The sequence below is a fragment of the Culicoides brevitarsis genome, chromosome 3 (genome assembly GCF_036172545.1).
Source record: "Culicoides brevitarsis isolate CSIRO-B50_1 chromosome 3, AGI_CSIRO_Cbre_v1, whole genome shotgun sequence".
Classification (NCBI taxonomy): domain Eukaryota; kingdom Metazoa; phylum Arthropoda; class Insecta; order Diptera; family Ceratopogonidae; genus Culicoides; species Culicoides brevitarsis.
The window spans coordinates 27703607-27726264 of NC_087087.1; the positions used below are offsets into that span (position 1 = coordinate 27703607).

The window sequence follows — 22658 nt, forward strand, 5'->3', positions numbered from 1 at the left end:
CAGTAGGTCAAAATTTTGTAATGAACATCAAGAAAAACTTCGAAATACGCACTGGGTCAAAATTTCAAAATGTAGCTTAGGTAAAAAATTATATATTGGGTTGATATATTGATGATTTAAGATTGAAATTCAAAATGTAATCTAAATCAAAATTTACAATAAAACAAAAAATATGCAATAGGTCGAAAATTTAAATTTGAAGAAATTTCAAAATGCGAACTGGGACGATATTTTAAAATTATCATTTGGGTAAAAACTTATATATTTTTATGTGTTGATATATTGATTTGAGATTTAGACTAAAAAAATTAAAAAACCAAATATACAATTTTTAATTTTAATCCAAATGTAAATTTTAAAATATTATCCCAGCTTACATTTTGAAATTTTCTCAAATTCAAATTTTCTACCTATTGCATATTTTAAAGTTTTGTTTCAATGTATTTTTTTTCTTTATCTTATATTGCGAAAAAATTAAAAATTTGCATTGGGAAAATTTTTAAAATGTTTACTGGGATGAAATTTTAAAACGTTTATTGGGTCAATTTTTGAAAATTACAATTTAGGATAACAATTTTAAAAATAAAATAAACCTAAAACCCAAAAACCGCTTTAAGAGAAATTTTAAAATGTGCCTTGGGAAAAAATTTGAAATGTTCACTGGGATGAAATTTTAAAATGTATATTAGGTCAAAATTCATAAAGTTACGGTATAGAATAAAAAAATATAAAATAAACTTAAAACCAAGAAAATACTTTTGAAAAAAAATTAAATTGTGCCTTGGGTCAAAATTAAAAATAAAATGCTTTAAATCCGTTGGTCATTCTTTTAACGACAACTTTTTCCATATATGTATATTTTTTTAATAGATCTGCGTTACAGGCACACACTCAACAAACAAACAAACAAACGATGTGAATAAATTGACTCAAAATGATACAAATATATGTGTGTGCTTGTTAGAAAATTCATCATAAATATTTAATGTAGCTTTATATTGTGCTAGAAATGACACAAAAGTTAAAATTTATGTAGAATTATGAGATATTTTGTATATTTTTATTCACAAAAATGTGATTCAAATCGACACAATTTATAATTTCAAATCACGCTAGACGTTTTTTAGATATTTGACCCGCTGTTGTACCTATTAGGTCATCATTAAAATAAAAAGAAAAAAAATAATTTTCTGCACATCCTTCATATTTTATTTTTTCGTTCGAGATGTGGCATGAATGAATGTCGTTTAGAAAAGAAAAAAATAATAATAACAACAAAACATCGCAAAAAATGCCAAAGTAATATTCAATTCATATTGAAATAAATAATAAATATGATTATCATTTTTTTATATTAAAAACGTTTAAGGCAAAATAATAAATTATATTGTGAAAATGTGATTATGATTGGGCAAACAATGTAATCAAGATAAGAATATCTCTTGTATTTTCTGTGTGTGTGCTGGTACAAAAGGAAAAAAAAACTTGAGAAATTTTCGTACTTAGTTTATAGGCAGGAACGAGAAACGCAATAATAATGTTAATATTACGGAATATTATTGGAGTTTAATGTTCCAGAGTACGCAGGTGAAATATGTGTTTCATTGTGCTGTTGGGTAATAATAAAAGACACAATATTTATTGATTGGTTATAAGAAAAAATAATAATTGTGTCCCAATTTTCATGAGAAAGGCATTTATTTAGATTTAAATGAACGTACATTTAAATTTTTTTTGTTAAATGTGAATGAATGATGATTCAAAAAAAAATTTTTTTTTTCAAAAGCAACACAATGATACACATTTTTTCCTTTCTTTCATTGAAATTTAATAACCATATGTTATTTTCTCTTCCTTTTCGCAGCCACCTCGTCCAAAGATGACCTACATCGACGGATCGGCGGTCGATGCTCGACGAACAACATGAAGGTTGTGTTCAAGGTGTGCTGCCAGGAAGACAAGGACAAGGAACAGCAGCAACACAACAACATTACCTCACTGCTAACGGGCAACAATAACGGCAACGGCAACAACAACATGAACAACAACATTCCGGCAGACCATCAGCAGCAGCAAACGACATCGACAAATCCGCAACAAACCCACCAACAGTCCACGGGCGTGTCAATCAACACGAATATCGCCAAGACAAAGACGCCGTCGTTCGCCCAATCAGTTCCTTCAACGTCGACGGGCACCGGTGCCAGCATCAATAGCGGACGCTACATACCAACGATAAACAACAACTCGAGCAACATTGTGCAAAGTACCATGAATTGGCCGCAGCAAACGCCAACGTCACACAACAATAATAATCATCATCAGCAGCAGCCGTTCTATCCTAGCTACGTTACATCGCCGCGCACACCATCACATAATAGTGCTAATAATTATAATAACAATAATTCGCCGTCCACATCACAAACATCATTGTCACATAAGCCAACTAAAAAGACAAGTAAGTGCAGAAAATTACGTTTAATTAATTTTTTTGTAGGAAATTTCACGAAATTTTATTGATTTTTGGGGTTTTCTTACCTTTTTTGAACAATTATTGATGAACTTTTGTCAGAAATTCATGAAAATTTATTTTAGGAGCTCAAACTTTTTTCTTTAAAACTCGCTTTTTCACCTGAAATAGAAGAAAATGTAAAAAATTAAAAATAATTAAAAAGGTTTTTAAAATTTTTGATAATGATTTGATAAATTCTTGTTAAAAACATAGTTTTTATTAGATTTTCTTTTTTTCATATTTAAATAAAAAAAAATAAAATAAAAAAAATTTAAATTTTATAAAAATTAATCAAAAATTGAGCAAATATACTATATAAAAACTTTAATTAATTCAGATTCTTAATTAATTCTTTAATTTTGATTCAGAAACGATTTTCGATCAAAGTTTTTCATTTCCTTTCGGATCAAGTTCGGATAATAAAAAAAATCTTGTGAAAAAATTATTATTATTTATTTAAATATTTATTTTATTTATTTACTATTATTTTTTTATTTATTTTTTTTTTTGTTAAATTTGTAATAATTTTCAGACATTTTTAATTTTTATAATTTAAAATAAAATAATTATTTTTTAATTTTATTTTTTTAAATAATTCATTTTTTTAATTAATCAATTTAATTTAATTAAATAATTTTTTAATTATTTTATTTAAATTTTTATTTATTTATTTATTTATTTTTTTTTTAAATTTGTTTCTATTTAGAAAAAATAATTTTTTAATTTAATTTTTTTAATTAATTTAATTTAATTATTTTTTTTTTTAATTTTTGTTTAAATATTTATATGATGTTTTGTGAATTTTATTTAAATTTTTCATTAATTGTTCAATTATGTCAATATTTAATTTTACAACTTTTTTTTATATATATATCATTTACTTATATAGAATTAAGTAAAATTTTACCTAAAAATTTAAGATTATCCTAAAAATTTTTAATTTTTAAAACCATTTTTGCTATAATTTTAACAATTTTTAAATTAAAAAAAATTCAAAAATTCTTTTTCAAAAATAAAAATCTGTCAAAAAATCTATTTAATTAAATTTTTTTATAACAATTGTTAAAATTATAATAAATTTTTGGTAAAATATCAAAAAATTCATCGGAAAAAGTAAAAATTTATAAAAATTTGACCTAAAAACCCCACAAATGAACAAAATTTCACAAAAAGTCAACCAATTTTCGCATGAAACAATAATAAATAGATGAATTTTACAACTTCCTTATCCTTTCATCCAATTTATTTACCCTTTTTTCTCTCTGCAAATATGGTCAACAACAACAACCTGTAATACGAAAGACGTGTGCAAATAGTCTCTTGTCCATTTTCCTGACTTGTCATGTAAAAACTAACAAATTTCGTCCGTATTTGTTTTTTTGGGGTTATTTCCTCTCATCTTCTTTAATTTAGATTATTATTGAATTATATTGTCTCTCATTTTTGGTCTAGAGAGACATGTCGACTGGATACGAGGTAAAAAAGCAAATACTGGAAAATTAAGATCATTTGCCGAGAATTGGGGATGGACACTTTGCGGTGTTTGCTTTTGCCTTGTGACTGACATTTCCTTTTGGTTTTCGAAATTTTTTTTTTTGGGGAAATTGGTTTTATTTGTACTAAATGAAAATTGCAATCTAATTTTATTTTTTTTTTCTAATTTTAGATGAGTACGATAAACATCCAAACGAGGTTGTCAAAAATGAAGAATTAACATATAATAGCAGCAGTAGTCGATTATCGTCGTTATTTTTATCAACAAGTACATCATCATCGTCAATATTAGCATTTACATTAATATTATTAGTGATAGTTAAACAATATAATAATTTATTCAATTTTAATAATATCTGGTGTCAACGGTGAAATATTTGAACCACCTACGAAATTTAACTTTAACCGTCTCGCTCGTAATTGTAAATATTTATATTATTAATATTATTCTATATGAACAGAAAGTAAAAAAAAAGTAAGGTGAAAAACTATACAAATAGTAATAATAATAATAATAATGAAAAAATGAACACTGATGATTATTATTATTATTAGTCAGTAGTAGACAAACACACACTATTATTGTATTATTATTATTATTATTAATAAAACACATAGAAAATAATAATAATGCAAGAACATGATACTATGAAATTAGGTTTATATATGTACACAAAATATATAACATGACGCGTATTTAAAATAAATAGGTTTTTATTGCAGATATTAAGTTTAGTAGATAATTGTAATAATAAGCGCGCGCGTTATAAATGATGATGATTGGAGTTTGTGTGTGAAAATTGATGGAAAACACGGAAATTATTTGATAAGAAATGAATTATATCGGAGTCATCTCACTCACTTGCCAAAGCAAATATTGATGGTTATCATAATGATGATGATTAAGGGTAAATATAATGTTTAACCGAATACATCATGCGTTACGATGATAAATTATGCATGATACAATTTTTTTTTTTAAATATTATGTTCGAACTTTTCATCCGTTATTTATACATTAATTACATCCTTTCCCCGAAACAAAAATTTTAATATTATATTTTTTTTATTTTAAATAATACTCAAAAAAAAATTTTTAATCATCCTCCAATAATCGATATGTATTTATCAAACATGTAATTATAAAATAATAATACAATATCACAACATTACGTTGATTAAACGGAAGATTTTCTCTCTTTTTACCTTTATTTTTACCACATATATATAATTATCATCATTATTTTCTTTACACCTTTCGCCATATATATTAATACAAACAAATAAACGAGGAAGAAATTCAATATCTCGTATAAAATTGGAATTTTTTTATTTTTATTTTTCGTGACAACTTGTTAAAATTGCAATCAGAAAACATTAATTATTGCATGAGACCGATATATCATTCGTGCTCTCCTTATCTCTCTCTTCTTCGTCGTTTTCGTACCGGCAAACAATTAAAGTCAAAAATTAATTAATAATAAAATTATTTTTAATATTTTTTTACAATAAAACCAAAATAGCGAAAAATTTTTATAATTATTTGAGAAACAAGACAAAATTATTAAAAATAAAAAAGTAACATTTGTACGTAATATTAATAATTAATAATATAAAAAAATAATGAATTTACATAATAAAAAAATTTATACAAACAAAAAAAAAACATAAAATCGGTGTAACATGTTTAAAATTACAATTGGAGGTAAAAGTTGCAGAAAAAAAAATTATTATAATAAAAATGTTTGTATAAATTCACGAGCGACGCGACGACGACGACGAAGCAAGAAAGATGGCAAAAAAAAAGTAAAGTACGAAACAAAAGATAATAAGGTTAATTAATTATGCAAGTGCACGTACAAACATGTTTGTTTGCTTGGAGTCTGGAGCAAAAGCAACACCAGAGAAAAAAAAAAGAAATAATTATAAACAAAATTCTGAGTTTTTTCTGTTTTAATTATATTTAAAAAAAAGGGAGTGAGTGAGAGAACGGAACGTCCATCCCGATATTTTTCCGAATAAAGTCAAATTTTGAATTACCCGCATGAATGAATGAGCGAATAAAAAAAATAAATAAATAAAAAAACACTAGTGATGCAAAACTTTTTAAAAAAAATATGATAAAGATGTCGTGAGTCTTTAATAAAAATAAAATAATACATGTGTATATAATGATAAATATAAAAAAAATAAATAAATGAAAAAAGTTAGTAAAAATAATAAAATATAAAATAATTAAATTACTCGTTTTAAATAAAATGAGAGAAAAAAATTAAAATACGGCACGTGAATATTATTACTGTTATTAAAGAAAAACGAGATGATGATAAGAACAAAAAAAAATCAAATAATTAGTCATGGCATTCGTGTAATAATAAGTGATTTGAAAAATTAATTAATAATATTTAATGATATTATTATATTGAACGGCAACTAAATTCATATTGAAGATAAATATAAATAAATAAATGTAAATAAATAAAAAAAAATGTAAATTAATTTCTGAACAAAAAAAAATTATTTTTAATTTAGATCAATTTTGACTTAAATTTTTCGTTTTAAAAAGTGCCATATTTTCCGAAAAAAAATCACTATTCAGAAATTAATTTACAAACTAAATTTTGTATAAAAAAAATACTCGGTCTAAAATCTTTTGACTAAACTATAGCTAACATGGGATGATATTTATGTAACTCAAAATTTTATAAAAAAAAACATGCAAAAACGAAAAATATACAATGAATATTATTATTTAGTCTTAATATATTTTATTTAATAATAATAATAATTTATTTTAAATATTATTAAAATCTGTATTTTTTTTAAATTTATAAAAAGGCCATCTCTAAACAATAAATTTAAACTTAAGATAAAACAAAGCAAAACATATTCCTATAACATAAAAATTACTCACCAAATTATAGAGAAAAATAACATTGAAAAACTATTTTTAATAGATTTTAGATAAGATTGTTACAAAAAAAACACCTCTTGGAAAAAAATATAAATTAATACAAAAAAAATAACTAAATTAAAGTTCCTATATGTTATTGAACAAAAAAAAATGAAAAAATAAGATTTTAATAATATTTATAATTATTTTATTATTATTATTGTAAAATATATAAAGACGAGTTATGTTAATTTAAACCATATTGGATAAAAGACAAAGCAAAAAGGGCTACTAAGGACTTCACACACAACTTCCACAACGAAATTTATAGTTTTTTTAAGTTTTCTTGCTAATACATAAATATTTACTTTATATAACATTATAATTATACACAATATTAACGATAAACATTAGAAATAATAATTTAAACATACAAATACAAAATGAAAAACAATCAGGCCAAAACCAATCACATAAAAATTTACAGGTAATAATTACAAAAGAGGCTCTAAATAATTAAAATACAAAAAAAAAATACAACGAGCTTACGAAAAATTGTAAATATCAAAATAAATAAAATATTCTATGTGGATGTTTTATGCAATAGTTTAATAAAAATAATTAATTTTAAAATAGCAAGAAAACGAATAAGTAGAAATTTATTTGATTTAAAAAAAAAATAGAATAAAATATGTGTTTTTTCTTTATGATTATCATAAATTATAACAAAATAATCAATCATCAACAATAGTCAACAATGAGTGTGCGTGTGGCCCCCGAAAAATCCTTGCAAGCCGTTTGTTACCCTTAATTTCCTTTGACAAAAAAATACAATAGTGTGTTAAATTAAACAAACATAATTATAATAATACATAACAAATCACAAAAAAATAATTATTTAAAAAAAAGACAAAAAAGCAATCAATCATTTATTATTATTATTCTATTAATCGTACACATACAACATTATAAACAGGTTAAAATACAAACAATAGAATTAAAATACAAAAAAAATATTTTTAATCAAAAAAAAAAGACAAAATATATAAAATACAAAACAAAATATTACCAAGATATAATTATAAATGGACTTTAAGTTTTACAATAGAACTGGATTAAATTAAAATTAATTATTATCATACATAAATAAACATAAAAATATATTCAATAGTCGAATTTGTGACATAAATTAAATCAATGGAGTTCAAACACATGATGAATTAAGTACAGTCTGTTCATCTCTTTTTTTTTCCTATTCCTTTTAAAATTAATTAATTATTATTATACAATGCCATTATCATATATATTTTTTATAAACAGGCCTACAACATAACTTTTGTTTATAAATTTAAAAAAAAATTTTTAAAAAAAAATCATCGACAAAAAAAAGACTTATTGTAATTAAATTATCACGGACGATGACTGTAGGTAGTGAAAAGGCCTAAAAAAACATAATTATTATTAATTATTATTGAAAATAATAAAATTATTGTTTCTTTATTTTATCATATTAGTTAGTTAAATTTTAATAATTCAAAAGAAAAAACGTTGTAAATATTGCTTTTGTACTATTTTTTAAAAATATAATTAATAATTAGGTAAAATAACAACTATTATTATAGTTTTTAATCAAATCGAATTCCTCAGTATTTATCATTTTTATTTATAAATATTATTTTGTTAATAATTATTTAATATTAATAATAATATTTTCTAAAAATACACAAGAACTGTACTTAAAAAGTCGCTAACAATAGAAAAATTGTCAATACGTCTCATATAAATGTTAATTTAAATTTTTTTTTATTTTTTTCAAAACAAATCCCATCAAAAAAAATCTTTGGATGCAAAATGTGTATAAAATATTTGTATAAAAAAAATATTGAAAAAAAAATTCCTACACAAAAAACTATTAAAAAATTGTTACTAATAAAAAAATATATAATAAATTCCTGATAAATTAAAAAATTGATGAAAAAAAGATACGTATATGAATTAAAATTAAAAAAAATAGTAACATTAAGAAGAGAACGAAGTGATACCTTAGATGTTTCGTGAAAAAATTTTAACCTATCGACCCGCGACAGACGAACCGACAAGAATGCAATTTCCCTTATATATTATATGTTCCCTTTTTTCGAAAAAAAAAATATTAAAAAAATTAATCGTCCATGTACTATTACAAAAAACTATATTCTAGTACAGTAGTGGATCGTCGTGACAGTCGCATTTTCAGTAGATTGTAAATTTTTTAGTGTCAAATATTATTGATTATGGAAGACGAAAAAAATATTACTAATAAAAATATATAGATAAAAATGTCTGTTTTATGTCTAATAATACGCGCATATTTTAATGGATGGACATTAAAAATTAAATTGTTCCCTTTTTATACGCCTAAGATACGTTTATATGTTATTCAGACACAAACACACAAAATATATATTAAGGGGACGACATGTTGTCTGATGATTCATGAAAAATATTTGGGTCCAAATTATTACTTATTATTATTATCATCAAGAAAAAAGTATTAAACATAATATATATAAAAAAATATATATAAAACCGGAAAATCTTTTAATATATTTTATCGTATGTATAATAAAATGTTGTATGTTTAAATAAGTATTTACTGAAAATCTACTGTCATCGATCCCGCATCCTGTTATCTGTAAAATTCTTGTAAAAAAAAATATTTATTCTCCTCATCCTCCTTAAAAATTGAAGAAAAATGTTAAATTTTTACCTGTACTAATTATTATATATTATAAACCAATATCTAAATTATATATACACACACATACAATAATAATTGTTATGAAATTCGTATACAAAAAAAAACAAAAAACATTTATATGATGAAAGAAAATAATTAAAAAAGGACAATTACGATGTTGACACCCATTATAGAAAAAAATAACACATAAGGATATTATTATACGTAATAAAAGTCTATCATAGGTTATCAACAACCACACATTTTTAGCGACGATCGACGATAAGTTTTACGTAATATACAATTAAGCTATTATTTAATGTTTTAAAGAGAAACAACACCTTAAACTGACATTTTTATGATGAAACAAGAAGCATGTTGCCAGTTTTTTGCAGAAATTTAGGAAAAAATGTTTAAAATCAATTTAAACATATAAAAAATAAATTAAATATACCTAAAAAAACACACAAGACATGTAAGTTTGTATACATATTTTTTCGGTAAAATTAATATTAATGAAAGATAAATAATAATAATTAATAAATAAATAATGAAAAACAAAAAATATGTAAATTAAAAAAAAAAGATAAATAAAAAAATATTAAAAAATTATACAAATCTTTTATTTCTTGTTTAAAAATTTTTATTTGTGACAAAAAAATTTTTTTTTTCAGTCAAGCAAGACGGAATACATTTTTACGCCGGTAACTCCGAGTCCCGTGATTTTGAACAAACCTCCAGCTGGTGGTGGTTGTTTGTTCTTGAACTCCTTCTTGGCAGTTGTCACATACAACGTATCCAAATTTGGTCCTCCAAAGGCGCATGAGGTGACTTGTTCAGCCGGAATCATTATTTCCATGATGATTTTGCCAGTTCTAAAAAAAATTTTAATTAATTTTTTCACTAAAAATTTAGATTTTTAAAATTTACGTTGGATTAATCTTCAAAATTTTGCTTCCGCCGAACGTAGCCACGTACAAATTGCCTTCAGTGTCGCTCGTCATGCCATCTGGGACGAATGGCGGAGGACGAACGCCGTTATCGAGATTGATAACTTTACGTTCGTTCGCTATTTAAAAAAAAAAAAAATTTTAAGTGCAAAAGTTTTCGCGCAAAAAAAAAAAAAGTTTCTTACAAATTTCTCCAGTACGTGGCTCGTAATCGAATTCCTTGACATCCAAATCGCACGAATCGATGTAATAAAATTTGTTCGTTTTCTCGTTCCACGTGAGACCATTCGATACCCCGATATGGGTTTTGAGTCCCTTGAATCCGTCGGTTTTGGTATAGCGATAGAAGGTGCCCCAACGTGCCGCGAAAATGTCTCCGCATTCCTCCAAGCGCATCGTGCCGGCAAAAAGACGTCCTCGTGGATCGACTTTGGCATCGTTGAAACGCGTATTCGTGCGATCCTGCTCTACTTCGCCAACAATTCCGATTTTCGTGGCTTTTGGGGATTTGCCGTCCCACGAAATGCGAATGACACGAGTTCCGGTTCCGAGGATGAATTGATCGGGATGTCCGAAAACGGGAATGATGAAGCCGATGACGGGTTCTCCTTCGACAGTTGCTTGATAAGCTTTGTTTTCCTTCTCGTCGTAGCGATGAATGGTTCCGCCGTAGATGTCGTTCCAGTAGAGACATTGACGATCGGCGTCCCAATGAGGGCCTTCGCCCAATACGTTCAACGGGGCGACGGTGACTTGTTCAACCTTGTAAGACGGCATCTGTGGAAGAAAAAAATTAAAAAAAAAATTATTAGAAAAGTTTATGATAAGGTAAGTTTTTTATGGTGACTTAATTGAGAGATTTAACTTTTACCGTCGTCGTGTTTGTTTCGGTTTCTCCTGTAATGACTTGTGTCAAAAAGACAAGACAAACAAAGACACGTAGTTGTTTGCAGGACAACATCTTGAACGCTACTAATCGAAGCAAACCGTGATTAACACCGAGCAAATGCAAGACAAAGTCAACACGAATGTTTAAACGAATTCAACGACGCGATATGCATGAGTTGATACAGAACAAGGTAATTAATTTATTATACGAGAGACCGTATCTCACACTTTTTGGCATCAAAGCAGAGATGCTTCGTAATGGGGCTCGAACCAAAAATCTTAATTTTGCTTTTTGAATTTTTTTTGAGTGTTTCATTAATTTATTATTATTATTTTTTTTTTTTTAATAGAAATTTTTTTTTAAAAAATATTTATTCTGTTTTATTATTTAAGTTTTCTTTAACTTTTTTATTAAAAAAAAAATTAAATAAAAATTTTAAAAATTAAATAAAAAATTAATTAATTAAATGAATTAATTAATTAATAAAATTAATAAAAAAATAATTTTATATTATTTTACTTTTAATAAAACTAAGTTAAGTTTATAAGTTTTATAAAAGTAATATAAAATCATTTATTTTTTTATTAAATTTTTATTTAATTATTAATTTTTTATTTTATAAAAAATTCAAGTAAAAATAAATTAAATTTTCAGTAACAAATATTCTTTTTTTTTAAATGTTTGTTCAAATTTATATTCAAAAAAAAATCTTCTAACGACAAAAAAATTATCAAAATATGTATATTTAGTTCAAAATTTGATCAAAATTTGTTTATTATTATTTTTGAAAAATTTTTTAAATGGACAATTTTTTTTTAAATTTTTATTAAGATAAATTTTATTACAAATTACCAATTTTTTGATAATTTTAATATTTTTTTAAATATTTCGAGACTTTGTTCTTTTTTAAATTTGAAAAAAGAAAAATTAATAAATTTGCGAATAAAACGATTTTTTTTCCCAAAAATACTTATTTTTAGCTAAATATTCATGAGAAATCTGCTTAAAAGTTTTTTTAATGACTCTGAAAGTCGTCGAAAATAATTATTACTCCCGCACCTGCTTTATTTACAATTTCAATGAGTTATTTAACAAGCTGTGTATGACATACAACAAGCGCAAATAAACATAAATAAAGACATCAATAAATGATAAGTGCTGTGTAAACACTTAAAGTAGGTAATAAATTTTAAAAAAATGTTCCATTAATTAATCCATGAATATTATTAACTTTACTTTTATTCCATCAACAGATTTGCGACCTTGGAACATTTTCTCTCTTTATTTTTAAACATTTATTTTCTATGCTTAAATTCAGCGTAATTGCATGTCGTATGCTCTATAGAAACGTTTTTCAACGTTTGACATTTTTTTTTCTGTGTAAGGACAAACCTCGCTAATAACAATCGCTTTGCGCTTCAATAAGACGTAGTGCGAGGAGGTAATCGTTACTCTGCCATCTCTTCAATTTTCGAATAAATCTTTCGCCTTTTACTAAAGATTTCCGTGGAGAGATGGACTTTGAATGAGTCTATAAGACAATTTTTTGCAGCTCCCGACTTCGGTCGGGATGATAAATTGAAACTCAAGATAAATATGATTCGAAAGATAAATTTCATAAAGTCAAGTTGATCAAATATTACAAACTTTCGATAAGTATATAAAATGTTTCTGAACTTGTTCAATTTATTTTCGAGGAGCATCAATTATTTCCTCAAATCATGCAAGAAATTCTGGGAACTAATGGTTTACATTTTCAAATGATTTGAAGTGAACGACTTATTGACCACATGTTATTGTGGATAAAAGGACATTGGTTAAATAACTCAATTATGCTAGATGAAGATATATCATCAAATTAATGACATCTGGTTGATTTTTCAACAAATATTTATCAAAAGAGGTAAAGACATGCCATGAAAGTAAATAACTCGTAAAACGTCTAAAAAAATCATAAAAATAATTTTATTAATATTAAATTATTAATTTATTTTAATATAGGCATAAATTATTTTTAAATATTTTTAATTATTTATTTTTTTTATTATTTTAATTCCTAATTTTTAAAATTAAAAAAAAAACTTAAATTTTTTTCAAAAATTTCTGAATAAAATTAAAATTGAATTTTTTAGAGTAAAAATTAAATTCAAGGACAAAAATTAATTAAAATAAATTCAAATAATTTATAAATATAATTGTACATATATAAAATATATTTGTCAAATTTTTAAGAAATTTGAAAAACATTCAAATTAATTTTAAAAAATTTTAATAACTTGAGTTCAAGATTTTTTCGTCAATATTTTTCAAAAAAAAAAAAAAAACAAGAACTAAAATGACGTAATAATGCAATATTCCGGGTTCATGTTTACAATCAAAGCTCTAATTTGCAAAAAATGTTTATGTTAACAGCCAAAAGCAACGCTTGGAGCTTTTTTAGTTTTATGGTTTTTAGTTTATTGACCCGGCAGAACCGGGTACGGCAAAAAATTGTCTTATAGACTCATTCAAAGTCCATCTCTCCACGGAAATCTTTAGTAAAAGGCGAAAGATTTATTCGAAAATTGAAGAGATGGCAGAGTAACGATTTGCAATTTTGAACAAAGCCTTATACATATCAAAGGCATCGTAAATTAGCGAGATATAGAATAACAATACGTTTATATACGACATGAATTTATTCCCCTCAATAGGTTATTGAGCATGGGGTAATTTTTAAACAAAAGAATAGTTGAAAATTGAAAAAAATCAAAATTACGATTTTTTTTAAACAAATTTAATTTTTTAAAATTATTTTTTTATTAAATTTTTAAAAAATAATAATTTAAAAAATTTTTGAGAATAGTTTCCAGAACCTTACAAATTATTTTTTGAGAAACCTTAAAAACTTTTCTCAACTGACAGCTTCAACACACAAAAATTCACTTGATTCATTGTTCAAAACGAAATTCACCAAATGCCGGTTGATGTTTGTTCCAATGTCGTTCAACGCAGACACCGGCTCACTTGTGCAATTATTACACACTCACACATGTGATATGTGGTGAGAAATGATGTAACAGTGTGTTTTTATTTATAAATTTTACCACTGCTTGTATTGGTGAATGCACTTTTTCTCACAATTAATTAATATTGATGACACTTACCATGAAAATTGGGAAAAAATCGAAGAAGTTTCAAGAGCTGGACTGTTCTGAGCAACAACCAAACACAAACTAAAAGAATTTTCGAAACAATTGGAAGAACGAAAACTTTTCAGCAGCGTCTATTGGCTTTATCTGACGACAACAAAAAAACGAGAGTTTGTCCATTTTTGAGTAACGCGCGTGAACAATTAGAGATTCTAGAACATTTTTAAGGAGATATTATGAGTCAGTCTAGTCTACAAAGGTCTGTATGGGTCAGTCGTTCGTACATTTTGTACTTAATTAGTTGTTTTCTCGATTTTTTTTTAGATTGGTTTTTATTGAAGTTATAATGTTGTCTTTTAGTTCCTTACTTTCCTCAAAATAAGGGGCAAAGCTTAAGTTAGATCAATTTTGAAATGTTTTACATAATTTTTTCATCAAATCTGCAGTTTTATAAATATCTTTTATTTCGCTTCGAATGAGTTGTAAATTCTAAACCTTTTTACGGATACTTTGAAATAAAATCTTGAATTTGTTTAGAGAATCCAGTTAAAGACAGGTGAAAGTACGTGACGCCTGTGTTACAACCTGTTAAAGTAGTGCCTATATTGATTCCGCCGACACTGGATGAACCTTTAGTAAACAATCCGCCGCCTATTACAGTATCCTCACAATAAGTGTTCTGCGTTTCAACGGTGCAAATGGTATTGGTATATCCCTTCTTTTTTGCCGAATCCGTAATTTCAACGCACTTGTCGCTAGATCTAACTTTTGTTGCGTACTCTACGAGCCCCTTATCCTTTGCCTGATTTACTTCTTGAAAGCCAATCATTAACATAGCTGTGCCATCTGATGGTTTGTTCGGTGCAATAGGACATACTTTAAAATAAGAATCTTTATAAAATGGATCCACGGCTTCACTTAGTCTAAGAAAAGCCAAGTCGTTCTGTACAAGTACTGCGGGATAATTTGAACCTCCTACATATTTATCGTGCACGATTATTTTAGTTACTGAAACGGTCTTTGAACTGCTAGAAATTCGACCTTGCAAATCGGATGATGTTACAAAGGTATTCTTAGATTCTGCTACTTTGGCGCCATCGGTTACACATTGAGCTGCAGTTACGACGTGTCGCGGACCAACCACTGTAAACTTACATTTTTCTTTAGAAAAACCTTCAAATTTTCAAATGGAGAAAACTTACTGACTCCACTGCATTCTTTTGTAGATTTGACCAAAACAACACATGCGTATCTAGTGATTATTGCAGCATCAGTAATAGGTTTGCCGTAAGGAGGTCCTTGTGCTCGAACAACTAACGTGGGAATGATGAAAATAATGGCAAGGAATAACTTCATTTTGATCAGTCTCTAAATGTTATACTGTCGCGAAAAGTTTATTTCGTCTGTCTTTTATACGATTTTTAACTTGAAATGTTTGAGCATTTGGTGCGTTCGTTGTACGTTTTGCGATGCATAACATTTCGCTAGAATTTCCTTTTAAAACGTGATAAACGTGATTTACAGAACAATGAATTTGAAACATACGCTCTTAGTTACATTCTGAGAATTCAGGTGTCGCTGTAAATTTTATTACCTTAGGTTAAGTTCAAAATTTGTTTATTTAGGTCTCTGTTTCATAAAAAAGCATATTTTTAAAAATATTTTTTTAAATATTTTTTTTTTTGTTTAACGTTTAATTATACTTAATGCGTGATGATAGTACAAGTTGGTACAAAGTATCTTTATCAATGAATTGTTATTTTTTGTCTGATTTTTTGCTTAATTAGTATTTGAAACTGTTGTTTGTTTATGCGAAGCGAAATCTCAAGTTCAAGGTCTAAAGAAAGTTCAGTAACGGTCAAAATTGCAAGTCGGAGAACAATAGATTTGTTTTTTTTTTATTTGAATATGTTTGTATCAAAATTAATCAATATTTTTTTTTATTTCAGATTAAAAAGTTCTATCACAGAAACAATTTCTGCTGTTTGCTCTAAGAATTCTTGGCTGGCGAAATGATAATTTTGCGCTACCATCATACGAAAACAGATCAAAACTTCTGAATATGGAAACACTTGAGAAAAAGACTTGACTTGACTTGACGAATTACATAGTTATTGAAAAATTTTAATTTTCAAATCCAAGGGGTAAAAATAACCTTAATTTTGAAAAAAAGATTAATCTTGTCCTTTAGAGATTAATTTAACACCTTGAGAGGTTGATTTTATCTATCTTTGAAATAGATAAAAAAAGATTAAGTTGACCACTTGAGGATCTTCGAGAGATGCCTATTTCTAAAAAAAAGTCAATTTAACACCTTTTAGTTTTTTTTTTACAAAAAGGTATTAAAAAAACTTCATAAGGTGTTAAATTGACCCTTTTTAGACTTAAAGGATTCTATTATTCCTTTTTCTCAAAAAGGTACTAAATGAATTTTTTAATCCTTCAAAGGTAAAAAAGTCACAGCACAATTAAAAAAATATACCCAGTGGCAAGTTTATGCCTATTTTAGATCCTGAGGGAATAAAAAACTAGTCTCTATAGTAATTTCTAATAATATTTCGAGAAAACTCGTAAAATTAATGTAGATTTGTGTAAATATAGTATTTTTGACTTTTTAAGTAACTTAATACATTTAATCGCTCAATATTAAGAAAACTCTGTATTTCTATTATTTTTGTATGCTTGAGTTTTGTTAATATTGAGCGGTCAATTGTAGACTTCTGAAGCCAAAAATACAATACCGTAATGTAGATAATTCTTATGGAAAAAAATTATTCGTTCTATTAATATTTTTACATAAAACTTATGAATTTTCAACGAAATTTCACAATTTTTCAATATTTTTAACAAAATTTTTGACAGTGAATTATTTTAATGAATTTACATTAATTTATTTTTTGATTTTATGAAAAAATAATACAAAATTTGTCTAAATAATTGCTAAAAAAAATCAAAAATTAATGAAAAAATATTGTTCTATTAACTTCAAAATTGATGTTCCATTAATTATTAGTATTTTTTTAATTTGTAACGGATTTTTTTCCATAAGAATTATCTAGGTACATTACGGTATTTACTCAAATCTACATTAATTTTACAATTTTTATCGAAAAACTCACAAATCTCTTTAGAAATCACTAAAGGGTTTTTTTATTATATATCCTTTATATTCTGTCAATGAGGCTTAAAGATAGAAGGTTCATTCCTTCGGCAATGCTTATTTTGCTTCATTTAGGTACCATTTGTGAAAATGAGCCATGATTTCAATGCGCAAAAAATTTTCTCCATATAAGAGTTCGAACATAAAACGAAAAATTCAAATTTTTACCGAATCCCAGTGCATATTTCAAAAATCTAATGATGCAGAAATGTTTGTCTCGTCGAGACGCACAACATTGCCATACATTACTTTTACCCTACGGTTCTCTAAAATGGACCTCCCATACAAATGACACCTCTTAACCTAAGTTTTATAATTAAATAAATGTTAAAAACTACTTCTGTACAACACTAAAAAGTAATAAATAAAAAAAATATATTAAAAAAAAATTAAAAAAATATTTAAAAAAATATATAAAAAAAATATATTTAAAAAATATATTTAAAAAAATATATATAAAAAATCTGTTATACAAGAAGTTTTCAACTTCAAAAATATATCATTTATATTCGTCAAGTAAAAAAATAGTAAAAAAAAGCGAACTGTGATATGCCAAGTAAATATTAATGTCAGATTAATATTTATTCTGAAATAAATCCTTTATATAGTTTGTTCTCAAAAATTTTGTAACTTTATTTACTTGGCATTTCTTTCGACTTTGTTACCACAAGGCTCTTGTTTATTCCTTTTTAGTTCGCTTTTTTTTACTATTTTTTTTTTACTTGACGAATATAAATGATATATTTTTGAAGTTGAAAACTTCTTGTATAACAGATTTTTTTATATATATTTTTTTAATATATTTTTTTATATATTTTTTTTAAGTCCCTCAGGGGCTTAAAAAGGCCTAAATTTTCCACTGGGTATGAAATCTTCTCAACGAACATAAATTTCTTCTTGAGATTCCTCTATGTACTTGTCAGATATTTTCATAATCGAATAGTCATAATCGTTCTAAATTAACTGTCAAATTTAAAATGCAACTGAGACTTAAACGACTTACCTTCTCGACAATCCAAATGGAAAATTTTTTTGATCACTTGTGGCATAAAGGATTGAATTATTTTAACAAAATGACTGTGATATGTGATATTAAAGACTATGATAGTTTGGAGATTTTTAAAGTTAAGGCAAAGCAATATGTGATAAACGAAATAAGAATATGAAAAAGTGATATTAAACGAACTAGCCAAAAAACAACAACAACTTGTTTTAATATTAAGTCGTAATTTTAAGTCGATATTTTTTCAAACACAGAAAAAACTTCACAAAAGTTTCTTTTTAAAAAATCCAATAAAAATAAGCAACCGTCAAAATTCAAAAAACCAAAAATTCACCACGTGAGAAAATTCATGCAAAAAATTTTCATTTTCTCTCACTTGTGTTTTTACTCTCTTCGTCTCTCCCTCGTCGCCAATTTTGATAAACAACAATTCTGCTTTGAGAGAGGAACTTCCGCAGCAAATGTCTGCTTTCTCTAAACAGAACAGCGACAAGAACACGTTGTGCGAACGATTATACGTCCGTTTAACAACTACAATAATAACAATATAATGATTTAATATAATTCGCACAAACACACATACAACGACATGCCAGAAAACACATAATAAAGTACATATTCCCCCTTTTTCCTCCTGTAGTACTCTATCATCGTCGTCATGTGCTGCCGCTGTCCATCCACGTACTTACTACTATCTTCTCTGCGTGATATACATGGCGAACGATGAGATTCATGGAAAACGCGTGTTTTGTAGTAGGGCTGTCGTGCAGCAGCGCGGATACTAGCAGCTTCATATATACGACCCAGTTTCTGCTTTCTTCATCATTCATTCAAGGTTTGACCATGGAGGAGTAATGTCGGACAATTTTTTTGGTGGTGCTAAAAAAAAATTAAAAATTTAGTGAAGTTGAGGAAAAATAAATAAATAAAAAAATCTAGTAAATAGGAAAAAAATTAAACGTCACTTTCATTCATATCCGACGTTGTCTCGTGTCTCGCACAGAAAAATAAACTACATAAAAGGAATATAAACAAAACAAGAGAAAAACACATAAAGACACACATTTGAACAATACCGACCGACATAATATATAAAACAACAGACATATATACAGCAACAGCAAAAAATATAACAACAAGTGTAAATGTTATTGTTTAGCACAGTGCTCTACCTTTAAAAATTTCAAACATATGTCTGATTCTTATTTTATTTATTAAAGCAGCTATGATACGGTAGAAATTTGTTTACGTGCAAAGACAACCAACAAGGTAAGTGATCGTGATTGAATTGCCCATTTATCGATTTAATGTCATTTTTTTCATTTAATGTCAATTTTTGTCGTTGTCGTGAAGGGAGCAAAATACTCGTTCATCAAAAAAAAAAAATTTTTTTTTTAACAATTTTATTGATTTTTTTTTCTACGACCGAAAATTATTTTCTTGGAAAATTTATAAGAGGGTTCAGTTTTTTTTGTCATGGTGGTCCCTTTCTCGTTTATGCAGCGCGTACGTTCGAATAGAGACGAATGACAAGGGATCTGGCTTTTTTGATGAGTAATCTGGTTGTATTGCCAAGGCGATGTGTATGATAATGAGCAGGTTAATTTTTATGAGTGACGAGAGGGTGAGTGGTAGCAGGGAGATTTTTGTGTACGAATTCATTATTATTGGAAAAGACGTCAAGGCAGGACGACAAACGAAAGGATTGATTGATGAAGAAAGCGCGAGAAAATGTGATGGTGTGAGAAAGATGGAGGAAAAATTCGAGGGGTGAGTTTTTAATTATTACAAATTTTCGTTGGAAACAAAAAACAAATTCAATAATCTGCCTACGGAGTTTTTTTTGGGAAATTTTTCAAGAGATATTTCAAGATATTTGATTTCGAGTTTCTAAAATTTTAATAATTTTAAATTATTTAAAAAAATAAATTTATTTTAAAAATTTTCGTTAGTTTTAAAAAATTTAAAAATATTCTTTGACTGTATATTTTTAAAAACTTTTTAAATTTTTAAATATTTTAGTGAAAAATTGATTTTTCATTATTAAAATATAAAAAAAAAATAATTTCGAAATTTTTATTAAAATTAGTTTTTTACAAAAATTAGCTTTAATTTAATTTTTTTAAACTGAACTCAATGAAATTTATATCTTTAAAATATTATTATTGAAAAAAAAATCAAAAGATAAAAATTTTCATTGAGTTTAGTTTAAAAATTAAATAAAAGCTTTTTTTTAATTTCGAAATTTATTAAAATTTAAAAAAATATTTTTTTTTTAATTAAAATAATTTTTTGGTTAATTTAAAATTTTTTAATTAAATTTAATTTAATTTTTAAAAATTAAATAAAAGCTATTTTTTTTTAATTTCGAAATTAATTAAAATTTTAAAAAATATTTTTTTTTTAATTAAAATAATTTTTTGGTTAATTTAAAAATTTTTAATTAAATTTAATTTTTAATAAAATTAAAATTTTTAATAATTTTTTTTCCACAAAGTAATTCACATTTCTTTCAAAAAAATTTATTTTGAAAATTTGTCATAATTTTAAAGAAGCAATTTCATTAAAATAAAAATTTTAAGAAAATATGAAATTCTTAATTTTATCAAAAATTTTCAATTTTTTAAAAAATAAATTAAAGGTATTTTTTTAATTTTATAAATTATGAAAAAAATAATTTCTTTTATAGAAGCAAAAACTTTGAATTAAATTTTTTCAGTCTTTCTTCGAAAAATCTAAGCTTAAAGGCCTTCAGAAAGTATTTTCCAAGAAGAGTCCGCCTCTCTTTCTTCGTTTCCTTTTGTGTGAAACGTAACAAAAACGTAGCAAAATGCCCTCGAGAAGTACGAAAAACTACGCCTTATCCCTAAAAATGGACAATAATATTGATTTAAGGAGCGCACACAGACACCAATACACTTGCCATCCTTTTCCAACTTCAAACGAAGACTTCTCCCATTCCACCGCTCGTCTTAAAAAACAAAAGCAGCAGCAAAAGAAGAAGAAGACGAACGAAGGATGCTGAGAATACGATACCCGTGCGTTCATCTTTTAAGTACATCTCAAGGCAGGCATCACCGCATCGATTTTCTGTTCTTCATCTTCTACTTCTTCTTAAATCCCAAAAAGTTTTGCTCCGATATACCACGTAGCCGAAGTAGGTACAACGGGGACACGTGCATGTCGTCACAGAACCAACTTAAGCACGTTAACTTTTTCTTTTTCCTCCACAGCAGAACATTCCTATCCGTCTTCCGTTGCTGCTCTCGCCTGCTTGCCTCTTGCACGTACAACTACACGGGAGGCATTAATATCGAAAAAGGTACAGGCGGCAGCGTTCAGTTATCCAAGACATTCAACAAACTCATCGAATTGAACGGAATATCGGAGGATTTCTGTACGGGACGCGCGTGTTTCGCTCTCTGTGCGCGCGTACATGCGACGTTGATGATGATGACAACGAACAAAAATAACGAATGAATCCCAATTGGAAGAAAAGGGAGAAGAAATAACTTTTTTTTCTCGTCTTATTTTAAGACTTGGAACGTCCTGTCGTGCGCTGCTATTAGAAATTTTTATCTCCTATCTATCGCTTTGGGTTTGTGTGTGCGGGGGGATGAGTGTCTAAGTTAGCGATTAAGACGACAACGGCACGGCGTAGAGATGGAGAGAGAGAAAATGAAACTGTGAAATGGAATTACTTTGATTAATGCGTTCTCGTCATTAATGTGCCTTTATTGATTTTTCGCCTCTTCTGTGTCTCTTCATCACCATCATCATCGTCGTCGTCGTCGTGTTATCGTGAAAGACAATGGCATGACAATTTTCTGTACTCACTCAACTCGACGTCGTCGTTAGATGTTCGACTTTGATTAGAACGAGCAAGATAATTGGTGGAATGGAAAAT

General features: G+C 26.4%; 3 protein-coding genes and 2 non-coding genes across 8 annotated transcripts in view; 2 read left to right on the top strand and 3 right to left on the bottom strand.

Moving 5' to 3' along the window:
* The window catches only part of LOC134835720 (developmentally-regulated protein kinase 1), a 155293-nt gene extending 146950 nt beyond the window's left edge, over positions 1 to 8343 (top strand). Inside the window, exons 3-5 of one of the 2 annotated variants that reach the window (XR_010162220.1) lie at positions 1865 to 2458; positions 4179 to 4428; positions 8220 to 8343. Coding sequence is in view for 1 of the 2 variants with exons in the window: in XM_063850647.1 (XP_063706717.1) it covers positions 1865 to 2458; positions 4179 to 4378 (794 nt within the window). In the remaining variant the exon portion in view is untranslated. Of the gene's footprint in view, positions 1 to 1864; positions 2459 to 4178; positions 5028 to 8219 lie in introns of those variants that run through there. The other variant, XM_063850647.1, reaches the window with a different exon arrangement.
* A 1900-nt stretch (positions 8344 to 10243) lies between these two features.
* Positions 10244 to 14737, bottom strand: LOC134833854 (regucalcin-like). 3 transcript variants are annotated; one of them, XM_063848330.1, is made up of 4 exons: positions 14604 to 14737; positions 10754 to 11345; positions 10549 to 10687; positions 10244 to 10493 (listed from the first exon to the last, which is right to left on the bottom strand). In XM_063848330.1, the coding sequence occupies exons 1-4, from the start codon at positions 14604 to 14606 to the stop codon at positions 10289 to 10291; spliced, it is 939 nt and encodes a 312-aa protein (XP_063704400.1). In that variant the 5' UTR covers positions 14607 to 14737; the 3' UTR covers positions 10244 to 10288. The 3 variants fall into 3 exon arrangements, with proteins under 3 accessions (XP_063704400.1, XP_063704398.1, XP_063704399.1); XM_063848328.1 differs by lacking the exon at positions 14604 to 14737 and adding an exon at positions 11434 to 11654; XM_063848329.1 differs by lacking the exon at positions 14604 to 14737 and adding an exon at positions 11440 to 11653.
* Positions 12906 to 13029, top strand: LOC134836201 (U5 spliceosomal RNA). The gene has a single exon (XR_010162266.1). It is a non-coding gene; the product is annotated as a U5 spliceosomal RNA (small nuclear RNA).
* On the bottom strand, positions 13918 to 14041 carry LOC134836202 (U5 spliceosomal RNA). Its single transcript, XR_010162267.1, has one exon. It is a non-coding gene; the product is annotated as a U5 spliceosomal RNA (small nuclear RNA).
* A 297-nt stretch (positions 14738 to 15034) lies between the features above and the next one.
* LOC134835452 (uncharacterized) lies at positions 15035 to 15944 on the bottom strand. Its single transcript, XM_063850331.1, has 2 exons — positions 15791 to 15944; positions 15035 to 15731 (listed from the first exon to the last, which is right to left on the bottom strand). Exons 1-2 carry the CDS (start codon positions 15942 to 15944, stop codon positions 15088 to 15090), a joined length of 798 nt encoding a protein of 265 aa, XP_063706401.1. The 3' UTR covers positions 15035 to 15087.
* Between the last annotated feature and the right edge of the window lie 6714 nt (positions 15945 to 22658).